A 23694-nucleotide genomic window follows, 5' to 3' on the forward strand; every position below is an offset into this window, starting at 1 on the left:
TGACACTTGAGTTATAATTATTATATAAAAACCTTAAACATGTCAAATATAAATACATAGCTGGAACTCATTTATTACAGAAAAGCATAGCCATTTCCTCGTCTATTAAAGAGCTACTCATTTTGTAATTAATTAAAATCTATTTTAGAAAGCAGTGATAATTTAAGGAACAAGTCCATTATGAAATAAGCTAATAAAAGTAAAATTTTAAAAAAACACTTACTTGTCTACATTATCTGCAAATCCAAAGTCTAAAATAAAAAAATTCTAAATTAGTGTTTTTCAAATTATTCATCTTCATTTAAAAACAATGGAATAAGGTTGTAATTTCTGGTTTCAGGCAATTTAGCAAAAATGCCTTGATACTTAATAAGTTATCTTGATACTTGAAATTTTCTCTTAGTTATGGTGAGTTTTGCCTTAGGTTTTGGAACAAATTTATTAATACAATACAACTCTCAAAATCCTGAGAACAGAACACTTAATCAGTTCAGTTACTACCAATGGAATCCAAGTGGGAATTTCAAAAATGAAGTTACTGAGGCTCAGAGTTGAACCTTTTCCTTCTGATAGGTATATGCACCTATGAATGGGAGAATAGTCCAAATGAAGAGAAGTATTTAGGGCCATTTTACTCACTTAGATTCTTGGCATTAACTTCAAGGAAAGAATAAACAAACCTCAGATCACAAGAATCTCTGTCTTCCCTAGATTTAGAGCAGATGCCTGGCATTCTTATAGCATCTTCCAGACTCGTTGCTTGCTTTATCCTCTCCAGAAGGCCAGGCTGGAGGTGGAACTGATCAGCGCCTGTTAGACCACCAGGGTCCACACATGAGCTCTCACCAGTCATGTGCAGCAGAGCACGCAGCCCTGGGCCCATCCATGGCCTCGTTCCCTGCACACATGGCTGACCCAAGTCTCCCAGGCCTTTCCGATCTCCCTAGTCTCTTTCTTTCTCTACGTTTTCTCTCCAGTGTTATCAAGTTAAAATTGAAAGATACAAATTGTACATATTTAAGGTGTACAACTAGACATTTTGATGTACATGTATATTGTGAAATAATCACCATAATCAAGCTAAGTAACATTCCCATCACTTCACCGTACTTAGTTATCATTTGGTTTTCCTTTGGGGCAGATGTATAGTGATGAGATCATTTCAGATCTACTCTTTTAGCAAGTGTATTACATTGTTAATTATAATCGCTTTACATCAGCATAATTTCATCATCTTGCATAGCTTATACTTTGTTCCTTCTGCCCAACATCTCATTTCTCTCTCTCACCAGTACCCTGGCAGCCACCATTCTATTTTCTGATTCTAAGAGTTTGCCCATTTGAAACTTCATATTCAAGTAATACTATGCAGTATTTTTCCTTCTGTGTCTGGTTTATTTTACTTAATATAATATTCTCTGGGCTTATCCATATTGATGTAAATGGCAGTGTTTCCCGATTTTTTAATATTTTTAATTATAAAAGCACCCCTTTCTCAATAGGGTCAGATAAAAAAAAATAGAATAGCCCACTTAGGTTAAGAGCTAATCCAAGCAGCTAAGGCAAGCTTAAACACACAAAGATAAGCACAAGAAGAAAGACAAAAGCTACAATAAAAAGGGAGGTGAAGACCTTTCCTCCCAGGAAGGAGGTATGCTAAGTTAGTTGACAGTTCTTTTCTACCTCACATCAGAGAAAACATTAGAAATGCAAGATAACCAGCTTCTTTTTTTTAAACATTTTTCAACTGTCTCCTTTGAAACAAGACCCCATGCTCTGCCTATCTATATAAGGCCAAGACAAAAAATGCATGTTGGATTTCTTCCCCTCTTGGTGGGTATCCACCAAGAGCTTTTTCTTCTTCTTATTTCTTATAATCACTCTCCTAAACCTCTCCTTTTATCCTCAAATTTCTTCTTCAATTTTGGTAGACAAGGAGCTCAGATTTATACAAAATTATATAAATATTTTTTATTATTTATGTGTCACATTGGCACTTCCTCTGGACTTTAAATCAAGATTCATAGGAGGTAAGAGGTCAGAGTGTTTATCTTTTCCCCTGTTTTTTTCCCATTTCACCATGATTATATTCAGCAGGTAGATGAGGTTGATGCTGGTTTATTTTTTCGTTTGTTTCGTTTTTGCTGGATAGCCTTCATCTCTTCCCACAGGTCAAGTTCCTGTGCCTTCCCTTCTCCCCTGGCCTCCCCCAAGAAACAAAGCAGTTGGTAGCAGCATATCCTCCAGGGCGAATCAGACTCCCAGGCCTATAGCTTCTCTGTGGCTGCCGGATTCCAGGACGCTCCAGTGACCTGGTTTTCCATCTCCGGGACGGCAAGTATCTGCCTCCCTGTGACCATTCAGTGCTTGGTTCATGACTGTTTCTCACTAGTTGTCCCGTGACTCTAGAATGAAGCTGGCCTTCACTTTCACGAGTTGGAGAAGTGTGCTCCGTTTGGAGGGTGCTGCAAAGGAGGTGTGCATTTTGTGTCTCCAGGGATGGGAGTTCGTCACCTTATGTTTTGTGGGTGGATAAAACATCGTCACACAACCCACATTTTGGATCTCCTATTTCTTCTGACTTATTCCTGGACCTTTTTCTTAAAATGTGGTCTAGATTTAATCTTCAAACTCTTGAAAAAATGAATGAGAAAGTTTTAGTTCCAATTTGTCTGTCTTTCTGCTTTAGAATAGGGCTGGGAACTAGGCAACATCTCTGCTCTCTTCTCCCCCTACCCAAGAATGCTCTTGGGCAGGGTGGGCTGCTTGGCTTTTAAGGCAGGCCCAGCACAGCACCAATGATACTGTTTGTAGAACAGAAGGCAGTCTTAGGGATCCTCATGAGTTTGATGGCAGCTTTAGGCAAAACAGGTGTTAAGGGAGCCAAGAACTACATCTCTCTTGCTATGATTTCTTTCTAGAACATGTTGTCACACCAGCAACCAAGTTCTGTACCCAGAGATATGCTAACTGAGGGAGGGCTGAAAAAGGTGAAGTCTACAGTTCCTGTGAATCAAGAGAGCTGAGGAGATGGAATGCAGGCACCACTAAGAGCAGTAGTCCAGCTCTAGTCTCACTTTCTTGCACACCTCCAGCTCACTGCCGCTGCCACTGGATGGGGTCAGGCCTAAGGGACGCCTTAGGGACAGACAGGGGCTGGGGCGCCTCCTCTCCCCTGTTGTTTATCCATACTGGGGAGACTGATGTGGAACACAGCTTCCCCTCCTTTCCTTGGAGTACAACTTAAGAGCTAGGACTATTGTGAACTCCAGGTGCTTGGTTTTTTCTATACCCATACCTGGCCTGAGCACCCCCTGGGAAAGGGGAAAAGTAGTTGCCAAAGAAAAATATATAAATCACAACACTATACCTTTGATGGTCTGTCCCTCGGGAGAGAACATTTACATAAGAAACAGCTGTGGCTATCAAAGGAGCAATTTCCCGTAGTAACTAATACAGAGGGCCCTGAGGAGCCTGCGCTGTGGTAGCAGCTATTTTAAAGATTAAGGTAGGTCCTAAACCTAAGATCCTTCTTAAAATAGTCCTTGCTTTCAAGGATGTAAAGAGCTTTTCTCTCTTTCCTCTTCTCATTTCTATTATTGGTGTTAACTTATTACAAGAGATTTCTGTGAGGATTCGCCTACCCCCTAGGGAAAGTTCTGACTAGTCTAGTTATAAAACTACAACTATAAGAGATTCTTATAGTTCAAGTTGGCCAATACACCTGAGTGATTTAAAAGTAATTGTTTTGTGTGTTCTATATGTTTCTTGTTGGTTCATCTGCCTGTTAAATTGTTTTAATAAGTAGTTAAGATACTTACAGCTGCTTCATCGAAGTTTTTTTAGCTCATATTAATTTCATTTCTCCCTCTTATTTTTGAGGCTCTTTGGAGACTCTCTCCCCCAAAAACAAGTTGTATAGGTTTTCAGAGAAACCAAACTCACTTAAAAAAATTAGAGGGTAGATAAAATGGTAGGCTTCAGACTTACATGAGGCTTACAGGTGAAAATGTTAGGATTTGATAATATAAAGGTCATATATGATTAGCTAATGTGTATGTTTCTGTGTTAACTTTCAGGTATTTATTATCCTCAAAAAGTTCTACATAAGTTAGCATACAGATAAATAGGCGCACATGATGTTAGCCCAAATGTTTATGTTATGTAACTGTTTATGTGGCTTAACAGTTGGCTAATTTAAATTCATTGGTAAAGATAAAGGTGTCTTTAAAGGCAGTGACATATTTCTAACCAGGTTGTTCGCCAGTCAAGATAATGTAAAAAAAGTACTGGCTTTATAAATGCAGTGTCTATTATCTGTGTACAATAAGAGTTTTCCTTGGTTAAAGATAATATGTATCGTTTAAAAGTGTTAATTGCTAGATTTTGTTCTCATGAATCGTCTAAAGTAATTGTTAAGATAAATAATTGGGGACCCCTTGGGTTTGTGGAACCATTGGCCAAAACTAGCCCCCCCACTGCCCCGCGGCTTAAAGAGCAGTTGCCTGAGTTGATTTGTTCAGTTTTCTCCACTGATGGGTGACTTTTCTGCTTTTTCTAAGAGTTTGACTGTGGCACACCCCAACAAACATTATTAAATAATTATGATATATTTAAGTGGGTTATAATTAAAAAGCTATGTCTAAAGTAATAAGGTGTCCTTAAGATATTAGCATGTTCCCTCTGGCTTGCACCACTGATGGTGCATGCCTGACTGACCCACTGGGTGGCTGCTATCACTGGTGATTAGCTATTTAACATCAGACAAGGAAATTCAAATCAGAGCTGCCCAAGACATACAAATTACAGCTGTCATGAGCATGTTAAAATGCTCTTAAACTTACAAAACTAGATTAAAAAGCAAAGGTTCTATATTTTACTAATTTCTTGTGTTTTCTATTGGTAGCCTTTTGGTTACTAAAGACTGAGTTTTGTAAGAGTTAAAGATTATTTAAATGTTGGCTTGTAAAATGTTTTCCATAATCAGTTTATGATTGGTTGAATAAACAACTATTATCTTAGTTTATGAGATAACCTATATGGCTAGGAATGTATATAAAAAGAATACATGCTATGAGGCTAAGCTTTAAAGTTAAGCTTATAGAGTTAAGACTACATAAGTTTAATACATACAAAGTAACTAATAGGTGCTCTCTTTTCATTGTTATACATCTATACTTTTTTGTTATACATCTATACTTTAGACATATAAAATGATCAAAAACCCCCTGCCAGCAGCAGCCCTGCTGGAGCTGGAACCACCGCACAGGCCACACTCCACGGCCCACATCCCGCTGGAGCAAGCTGCACAGTATCTGAATCCACACTGCAGAGGCACAGGGGCGGGGGGATAAAAGCCATGGTTATGAGCCCCAGAAGATAGAACAGACGTGAACAACAGAGAGAACCTCTCTGTGGTTCCTCAATGAAAATTGAAGCCCACTGGGAAAGTGAAGAAAATCTCTGCAATAGAGGTACACTTGACCACTGTGGTTGGTAAATTGGTGGGATCAGCACCTCCCATAGAAACCGGGACTCACTCAGGGGTGAAGACAGCTGAAACCTGCAGTAGAACCTTGCAGAGTTCAATCCTTCAGGAGGCCAGGGACCTCAACTTGGGCCTTGTAGCCAGAAATCAGCCTGAATCTCAGTAGACTACAGCTGGCTTGCTGAGCCTAATTAACATAGACCTGCACACTGCTGGCCACACTGTCTACCAGCACAGCAGAGACATATCCTGAGGGAGGCCTTTTTTTTCTCTCTCTATATATATTTTTTTTCTTTTCCTTCTCTCTTTCTCTCCCTTCTTGTTCTGCATTTCTCTCCCTCTTTGTTCCTGTTCCTATCCCATTTTGAATTGTTTCTCTCTGTGTGTCTTTCTCTTGACTGACACTATTCTTATAGGAAGATGAATACAGTTTCTAGCTTCCCTATTGCTGTTAGTTTGTTCTGTTCTTGTCTCTGTTCTTTCACTCTGTCTTTTCCTCCTGTCTTTAATGGTTTCCCATAATTTGCATGATCTTCCCATGTTCTCTAGCCTGACTTCTAACCTTTACCTCTCCTTCTGTCTCTCTATCTCTCCCTTCCCAACTCCTTCTAAATCCTTATCCCAAAGGATAAATTTGCTATACTGAAGGGTTTATTTACTACAAACGTATTTTGGGCTGGCCCTTGATTTTGATCTAGCTCACTTGGTAAAGGTGACAGATTAACAGCTACCACAAACTGTCATTTTCTAAGCTGCATTTGATTCTGTTGTTGATGCTGATTGTGTCAATTGGGCTAAGGTGTTGTGATTGATCTAATCAGTTGTCCTCCCTAGTATACTGAAAATGAGATTGCCTAAGAGTCATTAGAGACTCAAAGCCTAAAAAGACCAGCTATACCTGGAAGATATATCTGAGAAGCAATCGCTCTATAAGGGCTCTAAACACAAGTAATAAAGATACTTACTATAAGCAATATTGAAGTATCAGCCCAGGAATTAAACCAAAAAACAACACCAACAACAAAATTAGAAATGAGAAGACACCTAAGCAAGGCGCAAACTCAGACTTCCAGCTCACCAAAGGCAAATTCTGGGGGAAATGTGGAAAAATCTGATAATCAACTACCTGGACACCCTGAACCGATAGCACAGGAAGCAACAAAGAAGATGAATGAGGCACTAGAAAAATTCAAAACAGAAATAATTTCCCAGATAACTACAGAGATGGTGAGCAGAATGAAAGACATGATTAGAAACTCTAGCAGATAAAAAAATAAATGAGCTCAGGACCATGATGGAAGCCATGAATGCCCAGCATAGGAAAGAAATGGAAACCATGAATGCCTAACATAGGAAAGAAATGGAATACATGAAACACACTCAAACAGATATCCAGGAGATTAAAAACTCCATTGAAAGTATTCACAGCAGATTGAATGAATGTGAAGATAGAATATCAGATATAGAAGACAGGATTGTGGTTAGTGACCATGAAAAGAGAGATTTCTTAATAATAGTAAGGGACCATGAGAAATCAATCCAGCAGCTGCTTGACGATGCAAAGAATAATATAAAAAAATATAAAATATATAAAAAAGCAGGAGAAAGTACAAATGACATATAAAACTGCTCACAGAAGTAATAGCAGAAAACTTCCCAGAGGAAAAGAATTGAACATACAGATAAGTAAGGCATATAGAACTACAACTAGCCATTATATATAAAAAAATCCACACCCTCATATATGATAGTCAAGATCCCAGAAACCCAATAGAAGAACAAAATACTACAAGCAGTTAGAGAAAAGAAACAAATCACATACAAAAGAAAGTCCTTCAGAATCACAGTGGACTTTTCAACACAAACCCTCAAGTCAAGGAGAGCCTGGAGTGAAATATTTCAAGCCCTAGAAGAAAATAACCTCCAACCTAGACTGTTCTATCCTACAAAATTATCTTTCAAAATCAATGGAGAAATTAGATACTTCCATGACAAAGAACACCTGAGAAACTTCATGAATACAAAACCAGCACTCCCAACAATTCTAAACAATATCCTAGAAAAAGACAATGAGGGTCACAACTCCATGAGGCACAACAGAGTGAAGCCATCAGGCAAGGCAAGAAACTAAAGGAAAAGGGGGAAAAATAAAAAATAAAAGAGCCAACAAAAACAGTAAAATACCATGACAAGGATGAATCAATATGTATCAATTAGAACCATCAATGTTAATGGCCTCAATTCACCAATCAAAAGAAATAGACTGCCAGAATGGATTAAGAAGCAAACTCTAACAATATGCTGTATACAAGAAACACACCTAGTTCAAAATGAAATCCATAGACTGAAAGTAAAAGGATGGAAAACAATTCTCCGTGAGACAGGAACCCAGAAAAAAGCACGAGTAGCAATCTTATTTACAGACAAAGTGGATATCAAATCAAAACTAACTAAGAGAGACAAAGAAGGTCACTACATCCTTGTAAAAGGAACAATCAAAGAGGAAGAGATGACAATCATAAATATATATTCACCAAATACTAATGCCCACAACTATACAAAACAAATAATGGATATGAAAAACCAAATAAGCTCTAATACAATTTGTAGTGGGGAACCTCAATACCCCACTGTCACAAATAGACAGATCATCTAGACAAAAAATCAACAACAAAATACTAGAACTGAACCAAGTGTTTGAACAAATGGACTTAATAGATGTCTACAGAGTATTCCACCCCACAAAATCAGAATGTACATTCTTTTTGGCTGCACACAGGTCATTCTCCAAAATAGACCACATACTAGTGCATAGAACACGTTTAAGTAAATGTAAAGGAATTGAAGTTATCCCATGTATATTATCAGACCATAATGCAAATAAACTGGAGATCAATAGCATAAGGAACCCCAAGAACAGCACGCCCTACCAAGGTCGTGAGTCATGCGGAACACGCCAAATCAGCCTGCTGGAGACAGGCAGCCACCTGGTTCCACATTACAAAGCTGTAGAGGACACTGGACCACCAGACCACAGTACTGAGTCCACCACTCCTGGCCCAGAGGGCAGAGAAGCTCAGTCGGTCTCAGAACTTGGAAGGAAGGTCCCGGCTCCATCCCAGGCTCCTAGGGCAGAGAAGCTTAGCTGGTCCCAGCACCTGGAAGGAAGCTCCCCACCTCCATCCCAGGCTCCTAGGGCAGAGAAGCTCAGCTGGTCCCAGCACCTGGCAGGAAGCTCCCCTGCTGCCATCCCAGGCTCCTAGGGTAGAGAAGGTGAGCCAGTCACAGCACCTGGAAGGAAGCTCCCTAGGGAAGGTGAGCCACATGGGTGCCAGAAGCACCCCCCTCCCGGTGGAAATGAGAAAACACATAAGCAAGCCTCAAAAACAGAGTTCCAGATCACCTACAGCAACCTCAAAGGGAAACGAGAAGGAACAATCTGATACTCAACCACTTGGACTCTCTGAACTGGCAACAAAAGAGGATCTGGGAAAAATGAAATCAGACATAATTACTCAGATAACAGCAAAGATTTTGCTCATGGTGCAAGACATGATTAATAAATCTAGAGAGGACACAGATAAAAAAATAGAGGATCTGAGGAACATGATGGAATCCCAACATAGGAAACAAATGGAATCCATAAAACAGATACAAACAGATTTCCAAGAGATTAAAAACTCCATCGAAAGTCTGCGCAGCAGAATGAACCAATGTGAGGATAGAATTTCACATACAGAAGATAAGATTGCAATTAGTGACCAGGAAAAGAAAAACTGCTTTAAAATTGTAAGGGAACATGAGAAATCAATCCAGCAGCTGCTAGACGATGCAAAGAAGAAAAACATAAGACTGATTGGAGTCAATGAAGAAACAAGAGAGAGTGCAGATGACATAAAAAATCTGTTCACAGAAGTGATGGCAGAAAACTTCCCAAGCAGGGGAAAAGAACTTGACATACAGATAAGGGAGGCATATAGGACTCCAGCTAGCCTTAATAAAAAAAAAAATCTACACATAGGCATATAATAGTTAGGATTCCAGAAATCCAACAGAAGAACAAAATTCTACAAGCAGTGAGAGAAAAGAAACAAATCACATACAAAGGAAAGCCCATCAGAATCACAGCAGACTTCTCAATGCAAACCCTCAAGACAAGAAGAGCTTGGAGTGATGTATTTCAAGCCCTAAAGGAAAACAGCCTCCAACCCAGATTGATGTACCCTCCAAAACTATCTTTCAAAATTGATGGAGAAATAAGATACTTTCATGATAAAGAGCACCTCAGGAACTTCATGAATATCAAACCAGCACTCCAAAAAATTTTAGACAATACCCTAAGAAAAGACAATGAGGATCACAACCCCAGGAAACCCAGCAGAATGAATCCATTGTACATGACAAATTAAATGCAAAGGGAGAGAATCCAACAAAAAGAAAAAGTCATGACAAGGCTTTTAAAACTTTTGACTTCATCTCCCTAATGAGTGTATAATTCAGTCTTGTTATTGTACTGATTAGTAATTTTCTGATTCTAGAGTTGCACACCATTACTTGTGCTATACTGGCTATTTATCATTTTCTTATGTCTACTTTTTAATTGGGTTGTCTATTAATGAGCTCTAAGAATTCTTTATATATTCTGGTCATAGGTTATATGCATTGTAAATATGGTCTGTTTAAGGACTACTTTTCATTTTAATGATGTCATTTAAAGTTCTAAATTTTGATGGAATCTCATTTATCAATTTTTTTCTTTTATACATCATGTGTTTTGTATCCTAGGTAGTTCTTGCCTACCCTGAATTCATAAATATTTTCCCTTATAATTTCTTCTTAAAGTTTTATACTTTTAGGCTTTCTTATTTAGGTTCATAGATCCCTTCAAGTTATTTTCATGTATGGAAAAAAAGTGTTGAGGTTAATTTTTTATATATGGATACCAGATGTTCTAGTGCCATTTGCTGAAAACACTATCTCTTCCTTGGCTCTTGAATTTAGTTTATATTCTATAAAATGCTAATGTTAAATAGTCTTTCAAAACTCAGTGGACCACATATGTGTGGTTCTATTTCTAGATTCTCTGTTTTATTCCAATGATCTATATGTCTTTCCTTACACCAACACTGCCTTGATTACTGTAGCTTTAGAAGAAGTCTTAAAATTAGGTACTAAACGTCTTCCAACACTGTTTTTTTTTTTTTAAACTTTTCTAGGCCCTTTGTGCTCCTACATAACTTTTGAATTTCAATATCCAATTCTTCATTTATAGCAAGTATACACAGACCTGAATTTTTATATATACCTTGTGTTTTCTAATCCTGCTAAATTCAAGTAGAAGTTCTAGGGGCTCCTAGAGATTTCTTAGTATTTTCTCTGTAAATGATCATTTCATCTACATATAATAATTTTGCTTCTGCCATGCCAATCCTATCCTAGTTGTGTCATTTTATTGCCAGACTATTTTGGCGGAGACTAGGTTTCAAAGTTTAATGGACAGATAAAGAGTAAGCATATCTGCCCTTGTTCCCCACCTTAAGGAGAAACCATTGTATCTTCTCCATTTATATAAGGCATTCTCGCTAGAAGTATGGAGTACATGTCTTTAATCTGTTGAGAAGGTTCTGTTCTACTTCTAGTCTCCTGATAGCTTTTACCACGAACAGCTGTAGAATTTAGTCCAATACTTTTTCTCCAACTAGTGACAGGATCATATGGCTTTTTCCTTTCCTGTGTTTAAATGATGACTTTTAGGGGTGGATCTTCCAATGCTGAACCAACACTGCCATTCCTATAACAAAACCACTTTCTACACCCTGCCAGATCTGACTTCCAAAAGTTTGTTTTGTTAAACAAATTTCTATCTATGTTCATACATTTTTCTTCTATTATCTTTAACCAGTTTTAGGATTAGCACAATGTTGAGTTCCTCAAATGAGGGGACAAGTGTTTCTTCTTTTTTCTGCTTTAATTGTTTGATATAATTTATCAGTTAAAATGCTTATGAGCCTGCTGTTGTCATATAGGTAGGTTTTCACGCTAGGAATATACTTTCTTTAATAGGTGCTATTCAAATTTTATATTTCTTCCAGAGTTAGTTTCATTAATTTGTCTTCCCAGGTACTTCTTAGAAGTTTGTCAAATTTATTTCAAAAAAGATTTTTGTAATATGCTTTCTATATCCTTTTAAGTTCCATAAAATCTGTGGTAATGTCTCCTAGATCTTGATATTGTAATTTTAAAAATGTATAACTGATATTGGGTAACAGGAAGAAAAGGTCTAAAGGAGCAGGGGAATTGGGAGGGGAAGGGGAAGGAAAAAAGAGAAAGGATAAAATATGAGAAGAGGAAAAAAATGGAAACAAGGTCTTTGCAAATAGGGAAGTGTGGAGGGGATGAAGGGAGGGCAAGGGAAGGGGGAAAAAAATGAGAACCAAGAGACTAATGTAATGGTACAAGATCCCAATGATGAATATAACTGTATTGTATACCAAAAATGTACCAATAAACTTAATGGGGGGAAAAATAAAAAAATAAAAATAAAAATAAAAATAACAAAGAATCCCCAAGAACTTCACAAACACATGGAAATTGAATAACACTGTCCTGAACAACCAATGGGTCACAGAGGAAATTAAAGAAGAAATTAGACAGTTTCTACAAGTAAATGATAATGCCGATACGACATACAGGAATCTATGGGACACAATGAAAGCAGTTCTACAAGGGAAATTTATAGCACTGAATGCCCATACTAGGAAAACAGAGGAATCAAATAAACAACCTAATGCAGAACCTCAAACTCCTAGAAAAAGATCAAGACAAACCCAAAGCTCCTACATGGCAGGAAATTATAAAGATCAAAGCAGAGATCAATGCAATGGAGACTAAGAGAATGATATAAAAAAATCAGTGAATTGAAGAGTTGGCTTTTTTAAAGAATAAAATTGATAAAATTGAGTAAATGAATCGATAAGCTAACCTTATCAGAAAAGAAGGAAAAGGCTCAAATCCATGCAATTAAGACTGAAAAAGGTGAAGTCACAACAGATCCAGAAGAAATCCAGAGGATCATCAATACCTACTTTGAGAACCTGTACTCTAATAAAATGGAAAACAGAAGAAATGGACAGATTCCTAGATACATATGAATTACCAAAGTTGAATGAAGAAGATATAAAAAGTCTAAACACCCCAATTACAATAAGTCAAATTGAAAATGTCATTAAAAATTTACCAACAAAGAAAAATCCAGGTCCTGATGGCTTCACTGCTGAATCCCACAAGACATTTAGAGAAGAACTATTGCCACTACTGCTTAAACTCTTCAATGAAATTGAAATGGAAGCAATACTTCCAAATTCATTCCTGGGAACAAGTGTTACTTTGACTCCAAAACCAGGGAAAGAACCAACCGAAAAAGAGAACTACAGGCCAATCTACCTAATGAACATAGATGCAAAAATCCTCAACAAGAAACTTGCAAACAGAATACAGAGGGTCATCAAGAAGATCATACAACCTGACCAAATTGGATTTATCCCAGGGATGTAAGGATGGTTCAACATATGTAAATCAATAAATGTAATACACTTATTAACAGAGCCAAGGACAAAAACCATATGATCATCTCAATAGATGCAGAAAAAGCATTCAACAAAATCCAACATGTGTTTATGATAAAAACCCTACAGAAAATTAGAACAGAAGGTCTTCATCTCAATATGATTAAGGCTATCTATGAAAAACCAACAGCCAACATCATACTAAATGGTCAAAAACTGAAAACTTTCAAGCTAAAATCAGGAACAAGACAAGGATGTCCACTATCACCACTCCTGTTCAATATAGTTCTGGAAATATTAGCCACAGCAATTAGGCAAGAGAAAGAAACAAAAGGAATAAAGATAGGAAAGGAAGAAGTTAAACCGTCATTATTTGCTGATGAAATGTTACTCTACATAGAAGACTCAAAAGACTCCACCAAAAGACTTCTAGACTTAATTGACAGATTCAGCACAGTAGCTGTATACAAGGTCAACACTCAAAAATCAATAGCCTTTTTGTACACAAACAGCAGACTCACTGAGAGAGAAATTAGGGAAACAATTCCTTTCACAATAGCATCCCCCCAAAAATGAAGTATCTAGGAATCAGTCTAATGAAGGAACCAAAAGACCTCTACATTGAGAACTACAGCACTCTGAAAAACGAGATCAAAGAGGATATAAGAAAATGGAAAGACATCCCTTGTTCCTGGGTAGGAAGAACCAATATAGTGAAAATGGCCATACTTCCAAAACTGCTATATAAATTTACTGCAGTCCCGATTGAAATCCCAACAGTATATTTCTCAGAACTAGAGAAAACAATACAAAAATTCATTTGGAACCAGAAGAGACCTAGAATAGCAAAAGCAATTCTAGGCCACAGAGACATGACGAGGGTATCATAATCCCCCAACTTGAAACTCTACTACAAAGCCACCATGATAAAAATAGCATAGTACTGGCAAAGAAACAGACCCAGGATCAGTGGAATAGACTAGAAGATGCAGAAACAACTGCAGACATACTCAGCCACCTTGTCTTTGACAAAAGATCCAACCATCCTCACTGAATGAAAGATAGCCTGTATAATAAATAGTGTTGGAAAACCTGGATTTCAACCTGCCAAAGATTAAAACTAGACTCATATCTATCAGCATGAACTAAACTAAAATCAAAGTGGATTAAAGATTTAAATATTAAAACAGAAACGGTAAACTGTCTGGAAGATAAGTTAGGTAGAATTCTTGAAGACATTGGCATATGAAAAGACTTTATGAACAAAACCTCAGTTGCCCGTGAACAAGTACAACCAATCAACAAGTGGGATCTCTTCTTATTAAAAAGCTTTTGCACTGCAAGAGAAACCACCAACAGAGCTAACAGAAAACCTACAGTGTGGGAAAATTTTTTTAGCAGCTAAACCTCAGATAAAGGACTACTATCTAGAATATATAAAGAACTTAAAAAAATCAGACCTCCCAAATTTAAAGACCCAATCCAAAAATGGGCATCTGAAATGAACAGACATTTCTCAGACAAAGAAGTAAAAGCAGCAAATAAATATATGAAAAAATGTTCAACATCACTGGTCATTTGAGAAATGCAGATGAAAACAACAAGGAGATTCCACCTCACCCCAGAAGGAATGACTGCTATCAAGAAATCAACCAATAACAAATGCTGATGGGGGTATGGGGAGAAAGAAACCCTTCTCCATTGTTGGTGGGAATGTAGACTGGTGCAACCACTGTGGAAATCAGTATGGAGATACCTCAAAAAACTAGGATTTGAGGTGTCATTTGACCCAGCTATTCCCCCGCTGGGTATCTCCCCAAAAGAATTAAAAGAATCATACCACAGTCATACTTGTGCACCCATGTTCATAGCAGCACAGTTTGTACCAGCTAAAACTTGGAAACAGCCCAAGTGCCCATCAGCTGGAGACTGGATAAAGAAAATATGGTTTTTTAATAAAATGTAGTACTCCTCAGCCATAAAGGAACTAGAGACATTTATAGCTAAATGGATGAACATTGAGGCCATACTCTTAAGTGAAATAAATAGGACACATCTATGTGAATATTGAATAGTTCTCTGGTATGAGAAACTGAAAGTGTAAATAAGGATTAAAATGAATAATTGATAACGTGAAATAGGAAGAAAAGGTCCAAAGGGGAAGGGGAGGTGGGAAGGGTAGGGGAAAGGAAAAAATATGAGAAAAGGAAAAAATGGAAACAAAGTCTTTGTAAATAAGGAGGGATGGAGGGGTTTAAGTGAGGGCAGGGGAATGGGGAAAAAATAAGAACCAAGATACATTATGCAAAGGTACACATTCCCAATGATAAATGTAAATGTATTGTATACTTAAATGTACCAATAAAAGAATTTAAGACAAAAAAATAAAATGATCAAAATTTTTGTCATCTCTTCTAATTTGGTTCTGACATTTAAAACTTGATCTATGGCTATTGACTGATTAAACATTCTGATATTTTATAAATGAGATACACTTGTATATTGGGTAATAAGTCCATTTGTGATCAGTAAATCCTAAATTTGTAAAATTCTAAATTCGTAAATCTGTTTCCTAAGTTTGTAAAAACTCTAAAGATGTCCTTTAATTTTTGTCAGTGCAGGTAGGTGTCAGTACACCCTGTAAACCTGTTAAAGGAGTCTCAATCAATTTTGCCTTGAGTAAAACTAAGTAAATACAGTACATGAGAAGATTTCTATGCATCTGTGATGCTAGTTATTGCTAACCTCATGGTATATTAAATACACTTGTGTTTCCTAAGTGTACAGGGTTTCAAGAATGCAAAACTCTGGAAAACATCTCATCATACTGATAACTTTCAGACTAAAGTTGTTTATGGTGGTGAAAATTTCAGACTCATGCCTGTGTGATTGTTATGTAATTGTGTTATGATAGTTAAGTATGCCAAAACAATATGCAATCCAGGCAATGTCACTCTAAACTTTAAAGACTAGGCATTAATAATCTATGAAGTACATCTATATACAAATACATTCTACTTAAATGGTACTCTGTTAAAAGGTAACAAATTTAGGTAAAAATTTTTTATGTCATTTAATTAAAAAAATTTTTTTGGTTCTATTTTTTTTTTAGATAGAGTCTGCTATACATTGCAGGCTAGCTTTGAACTGAATATGTAGCTCAGGCTGGCCTCAAACTCTTTGTAATTCTCCTGCCTCATCTTCCAAGTGTCAGGATTACAGGCATGTGCCACCAAGCCTGGCAAAGGTCATTTAATATTTTGTAATTGGATAAAGGTAAATGACTAAAGAGTTAGTTTATACTAAAATTGGAATTAAAATACATGTTTAGAGCTTTAAAAATTTGGTTATTTTATTGTTTTTTTTGTACCAGGGATCAAACTTGGGACCTTGCACTTGCAAGGGTGGTGGAACCACTGAGCTAAATCCCCGGCGCCAAGAATTGTTCATTTTAAATGCAGAGAGCCACCTGTGATTGGTGACCAGTAAAAAACAGCAATTCCCGTGCTCCACTTATCCATAAAACATTCTGGACCAAGGGGCCATGTGAAACTCTTTTCGGAGTCTCCTCCTGCAGAAATCAGGAGCCTTTTTTCTTCACTTTATTTCCAATAAAAACTCTCCTAACTTCCTCTTTTTACATCATGAGAAACCTGAGTTTGGTTTGCACAGAATTAAGTGTTTCAGTACTTGAGAGTGAAGTGCTGCAATGTCCGTTTCTGAAACACTTCTGGGGTCAGCAGCACAGGGATGTTTTCTGGTTCCTCTGACTCTGGGGATGACCAGTGAGCTGTGAGAAGCTTCTGAGGAGGCAGGCCTCTCTGGAAAAAGACGCAAAGCCCCACCTAGGGAGGCTGGTGAATGTGGCTGACTAACTGGTGAATAAGCACACGCAGATATAAGCATTTGATATTCTTTTACCTTTTTCTGTTAGAATGTTTTCGTAATAGAAAGTTGTGGAAGAAGGCTTGAATTTTGCCCTCATTCTTCTTCTTTTCCTTTGTTGCTCAGGGAGGAATATTAATTTAGTTGCTTATCCAGTTCTTTGCCGGCTACTGTTTTCTCTCAGCATTTTAAAGACATTAGATCACTATCTTCTGACCTCCATCATTGGAGCTGAGGAGTTTTTTGTGAATCTGTTATCCTTTTGTAGATAATCTGAATTTTTCTGATTGATTTAAAATTGCTTTGTGTTTAGCATAAACTTTATTTTTTTATTTTTAGGTTATATGTCTTTGAATTCATTTTGTCTTGCAAGCCTAAGGATTCATTTAATTTATCAATTTTGGAAAATAGTCATTATCACTTCCAACATTATCTTCTGCTCAATTTCTTTTGTAGTTTTTCCTTCAGGAATTATTACTAAAATTATATTTGCTCTTCTATTTCTAATATCTCAATATCTAGTTAATATCTTCTATTTCTTTCTCTCTGGGTAATTTTCTCAATATTATTTTCCAATTTAATATTTTCTCCTGTATTTCCAGAAAATCTATTTCATTCTTTTCAATATATGTTTTAATACATGTTGTCCAGTTGGCAAAATATCATGAAGAAAATAATTATATTGTTTGCACCATTTTTCATCCCCTCTTTCTTCTTTCCTGGAATGGAGATGTGATGCTTGGTATAGCAGCCACCTTATAATTATAAAGCACACTAAGAAAAGCAGAATAAAAAGATAAATATATTCTTGAACACTGATGATATCTTGGTACTTTACACTAATCTTATATCCTATCTCTGTAAAAATAACCCCTGATTGTTTGAGTCTGTTATATATAAGAAATTAAATTCCAACTAATGAAACAATGCTGAAAAATATTTGTTACATTTACATATAACAATCTTGCATGTGAGTACAACCAAAATGTCAATAGTGCTTATTTCTGGGTGGTGAAATCGCAAATCATTTTTATTTTTTCTTAATATTTTTCTATATCATCATTAGCCTTAAGTGATGAAACTGTCTTGTGTTATTGGTAATGACGTAGCTACAGTTTATTGATGCATTTATATTGTGCCAGATACTGAGGAACAGGCTTCAGTGTATTATCTCATTATCATATTACCTCACTTAATTTAACATGTATGAAGGTGAAAATGCATATTCACTTTGACTAATAAAATTATAAATTAAGAAAATTAGAAAACATGTTATACTTTGAATCTGAAATGTCTCCCAAAGTCCCATGTGTTTAGAGATGGGGCTTTTGAAGGTGATTGGATCATGAGGCACTATAGTCATCAGTGAAATGATTAACTGATGAGTTTATAGCTGAATATGCTGATAGGAGGTGGGGACTGGTGGGAATGTGGGTGCCAGGGCACAACCTAAAAAGTTAGCGTCTTATCTTTGACTCCTTCCTTTCTCTCTCTGCTTCCTGGTTGTCATAGCACAAGCTCCTTCCTTCTGCCATGACCTTTCATATTTCTGCCTTGGAGCCAGCTGACTATGGGTTGAACCCACTGAAACTACGGCCAAAATAAACCTTTTTTCCTTCAAGTCACGGTTGTTGGGTATTTTTTCTCAACGATGGGAAATGACTAATCCAAAGTAATTACATATTATTTTGCTAGATAGGTACTTATCTTATTTTAAATTAGTTATAATCAAATTTTCCAAAATCTTAAGGAATTTTAACTTCACTTGTTATTTTTTCTTTCTTTTCTTTTTTTCAAAATACCTGAAGACAGTCTCTGGGATGGTTTCTGCTTTAATGGCAATTTAGGATTCCAAGAGGCATCTACTTTTCCTCCAAATGCAATTGATTGAATGGTATGAGCCTTTTTGTGGTTAAAAATGGTAATCATTGATCTTTTTTCTTTTTCTGTAAATTCTGATAAATATGAAAAGTAATATTAGAGCATAGTATTGGATTGTAAATACATATGCACAATGACTCAAAAGAGAATTGAAGGCTTTCAAAAATGTATTTAAATGAAGTAGGTTATGTGACTATCTTGTCAATTTAGATTTACTCACGGTTAGTTTTATAACCTTACAAGCCCTCATTACACACTCCTCACATCATAAAGCTGAACTCAATCCTGCAGTCTAATGCATCCTGAGCACTTTTTAACACATTACCAGAGATAAGTGACAGCATGATACATCCCTTTATTTCCCAGGGGCCACTGAGAAGGGGATATATTGTCACAAGGCTTTGATGTATCTCATGGAAGTAGCTCAGTGATAAGAACATTCAAGAGCTATGGATATTGCTCAGTGGGAGAGGATTTGCCTAGCATAAGTGAGGCCCTGAGTTCAATATCCAGTATCAAAAAAAGAAGAACATTCAAATTTGGAGATAAAATAGGTCTTTAAAATGTACAATGTAATGTACTGACTTTGATTGTATGTTTGTGGCTTATGTAAACCAAACATGCTAGTTTATTTCTAATGTATGAAAATGTATTATAAAAAGTTATCATTGACTAGGTTAATTTAAATAATAAAAATTTACAGAATTTGAAAGAGAATAAATTACAGCTTACATAGGCCTTAAGAGACTTAGTCCAATTCTCTCATTTTTGAGATAAGAAACTAAGGTTCCAGAGGATAAATGACTTGGCATCTGACACGTTAATGTCAAAAGCAGGACCAGAAAGAAGCCTTCCTTATGCCCAGCTACATGGCTTTTCTAGTAAAGTGGGATGGAGACATGCATTCCTAAACTAGGGGAAATCTCAGAAAACAAGTATCTAAAAAATAAATAGTTAAAAAACCCTTTCCATTTCAAAGGCAATTATTCATTTACAAATACAATTATTGTATTCATTTACAAAGACAAAATTTCAATAGCATTCTGCATTTTTAAACTACTGCATTGTAAGACTGCTTTTCCAATATTTCTATGCAATAAAAAGTTGTCCTTATGATTTCTGTCAAGTAGCTCTACTCCTGGAAGGTGGTAGATTATATACAAACGGTACAAGTTATATTGGCACAAAGGATTTTGGTGTAGACCTGCAAAGGAAGAATACAAAATAAGGTGTCAGATTTCAAAGTTTTATTTATCACTTGATAAAACAAGAGAAATTAAGGAGTTCATGTACAACACAGACATGAAAAACTCCATCTCACATCAAGCCAGTGACCCTAGTAAACCCTTAGATGTTCAGAGCAGCATTTAATTTTCTTATCTGCTAAATTCATTCATTCAACAAATATTTACTAAGTACTACTACTATCTACTAAAAACTGTGCTAGGTGGTAAGGGTATATCATCGACCCAAATCTGCCACAAATGAAAAAAAGATTAAACTTCCACAGTAAATTTGTAAAGGAAGAATGAGGTATCAGGTCTGTGGGAATCTGGGGCCTCCTTTTGGTTACAGTATCACGTGGGACTTTTCTTCCAGTCTCAAAGTTCCCTGGGTGCGTGTTTGGATTCTGTCCCAGTAGAACTTTCTCCACTTCACACCACTGTGCATAATTTAAAATATGCAAATGCTAGTAGCAGCTTCAGATCTGAGTAGGAGCAGAGCTCAGCAGCTATGGATGTTGCAGCTTGTTCATCCCCGGCGAGACACCCCCAGATCTGAGATCCTAGAGTGCTGGGGCTGGGATGCCTAACAATATTGACTCTCCATGAAGGGACCAGGGGAGGCAGGAATGTGGGTGCAGGGGAGCTTCTGACACTTCCGTCATCACAGCCACTCCGGAAGTAGCATCTAGATACAGTTTTTTAAATTCCCAACTAGACGTCGTGAGGGTGTTACTTTCAAGTAAAATCTTTTACTTATTAACCCTTTGATGAGGTTAAACAGGATTATGTCAACAGTGTGAAATAAAGCTTTTATCATTTCCAGTTGGGCATCTTTAGCTATTTGGATTCTGCTTCTATGCGATTTCTAGAAAATACTTCCAAAACAAATTACACACAGTGAGAAGATCCACTAGATGGCAGTAACAGAAAGAGCTGTAGCTACTGCCCAGCGACATTCCTCAACAAAATGAGGCCTGCTTACTGTACATTTAGGGTTGAGTACTACTATCAACTATTCATAAAATACAGAGAAGCTTAATAAAGGCATGATCATGTTAAGTATTAGAAATACAGGAAAAAACTGATTCATATTTGTAATGCACAGTTTGCAATATAAAGAAGATTGGGAGGGGCATACTCAAATGACTACAAACTAGTTAAAAACTGAAAACAAATCAATAATCTGGATTTTCTCTGTAGGCAATAAAGCATTCTGATTTTTTTGTATAAATTTTTTCTGGCTAATAAAATCCTTATATATAACTGTTCCCTGTGGAAAGCATGAGCATTAAAGGGACATAAAGCAGGCAATGGAAGATACCTGGTGTATAACAAACAAAAGTTATAAGACCGAGGAAAGGCATAAAAAAAATGTAAAGCTGGGGGCAACAAAGACATTTAAAAGAATAGGAAATACATATGTATTGGGGGAAGTGAGAGGAAAAATGGAACAGAAATTTTTCAAGATTTCTTAAATGACAAGAACGGTTTGAATTTTATTCTTAAAAGAGACAGAATTCAAAGTGGGAACAAATAATTATAACTATAGGACAGGGAATAGAATGGATGTATATGAAACCAGTAATAAGGACAGATTTGAAAAGATCCACAGGAATCACGCATTGTAGTTTGAGCCAGAGAAAGTAATGGGCATCCTTGAAGCATATAAAAGCAAAACACAATTGCTTTTAATGAGAACTTAGGGGGAAGAAAAAGTCACAAATGTTTTGATGCAGAAGGCTGCTCTGTGGTTACCGTCTTGGGGAATCACATCTGACACTTCATTACCCTGTACTGCATTATAGCAGCTGGAAGTCAAGTCTGCCTTTGCGTGTGACATTGGTGGAAAATATACACACATTTTGCAACGGCGGATACTCTTGGTGGACTCCTCGCCTTGTCTTTCCCCTCCCAGAACATTACTGTTTCACTTCATTTCTTGGCTATATCTTTGAATTCCTAGTTAAGTAAGTTCTTTATGTAAAATTAAAACCATAGCTTCAGTTAAACAGAGCACCAAACAGATTTACATTACATGACTTATGAACAAAGTGTTACCACACTGAAAACTCTATATGCTTGTTGTGGGTCTCCATTCATCTTGTCTTAGTGTAAAATCTGAGTGACACAAAGTCAGAAAACTGACGGGCTAGCCCATCCTCTGCTCACATGACCTTAAAAAAATAAATTGAACTAAATAATTGAAAGGCATTTTATCTTTATTATACTTCATTTTTCCCCCTTTGCTCTTAAATTTTAGAAGGAAGCAGTCTTTATGTCTACCCTCCCCCCTTATATACTGTAAACATTTAACATTTTGGATTTATGAGTTTTGGATGGATGCTACTGAAATTACCATAAATTAAGTTTCTAAGATATGAAATCAGTTTCCTGTCTCTGAATCTTCTGAAAGCCCCCTATGATGTATGGGCACATTCTTTTAGAAACTCTGAAGCAAAACTGCTTACACTTTCACTTTCAATAGGTTAATACTATTTAATCCACCTTCCCTCTAGGCTACTTATAGAGTACACCTCAGTGGCGCCAGCGCTGTCTTGCTTATCTTAATTTGGGATTCAGAGTCTAAGCAATTTACATTTACCTAATAATATATCAAAATGTCTCTACCACCTTACCACACACTTGAGTTACATGAGCCACATGTGAGAAGTTACTCCTTAGTAACAGAGAAGAGGAGAAAGAAAGAAAGAGGAATTAAAGAAGGAAGAAAGGAAGGATACAGTCATCTGAATAATTGGCTCCAGTTAATTTTTGAAACTTTTAAAGCTTGACTTTAAAATCATTATTTAAATGGACCCAAATGTTCTTAAGGCACCTCTGAGGAAAGTTGATGTGATTAATAAAGGATTAATGTATCCATTTTAATAGAGGGGAAGCCTGTACAAAACAGCCCGTGAAAAGAAGCTCAGCTGTCCACAATCAGACATCTAGATTTCAAAGTTCTGGGCCAATATTACTTATATGGGTCAGTGACTCCATTGTTAGCACCATCTCATTTTAACTGAAACCTATGAGCCACCATACAACACATGCTTTTACTAAGCATGGAAATCACCTTTGATTTTTCAAAGGAAAACAAAGCAGAAGGTGAAGAGAGTGGAAGGATCAAAACCTTTTAACTTTGAGCTAATGAGTAAATAACCTTGCTGATTATTTTTATGTGATGAATTGCTCTGTAGTTGGAAGAAGTGTTCTCACTTTGATGGGCCTTAGAGGGAGAGGCTCAAATGAAGTCCCTTGAGATCATGATCCTTCTCTGTGCCCCAGCATTCTGCTTCACCCCTGCCTTTTATTGTCACCAGCAGGGGCTGGGGCCACTGGTGACAGTAAGAGAAGAGAATTCCAACAAGAGCAATTCCTGTGGGAACAGGGAAACCCTCTCCTAAAAGAGGGAACCTCAATTTCAGGGGTGAGTGCTGAAAGCTCCACTAGGAAGCAGGCCTTAACAATTACAAAATCTAGGGATCTAAGGACACTTTCCTATCGAGGAGCTTCATGAAATATAGAAAAAATCTGAGTGAAATGAGGAGAATAAGGTTCAAGACCAGGGGAATGGGTCAAGTGTTTTGTTGGTGGTGTTTCTTCCCGTAGCGCTCAGAAAGGCAGGGAAGACTGAGGTGAGTGAAGT

General features: G+C 36.9%; 1 protein-coding gene across 2 annotated transcripts in view; it reads right to left on the reverse strand.

Moving 5' to 3' along the window:
* Lrrc72 (leucine rich repeat containing 72) overlaps window positions 1-23694 on the reverse strand; it is a 182232-nt gene that overhangs the window by 6065 nt on the left and 152473 nt on the right. For both annotated transcript variants that reach the window (XM_087206695.1, XM_087206694.1), the window contains 2 exons: window positions 18741-18893; window positions 224-251 (listed from right to left, as the gene is read on the reverse strand). In XM_087206695.1, the coding sequence (XP_087062821.1) occupies window positions 224-251; window positions 18741-18893 (181 nt within the window). The remainder of the gene's footprint in view (window positions 1-223; window positions 252-18740; window positions 18894-23694) is intronic.

This window comes from Heterocephalus glaber, unplaced genomic scaffold (assembly GCF_053883595.1).
Source record: "Heterocephalus glaber isolate CG9 unplaced genomic scaffold, H.glaber_assembly_v1.0 deba00000676, whole genome shotgun sequence".
Taxonomy (NCBI): domain Eukaryota; kingdom Metazoa; phylum Chordata; class Mammalia; order Rodentia; family Bathyergidae; genus Heterocephalus; species Heterocephalus glaber.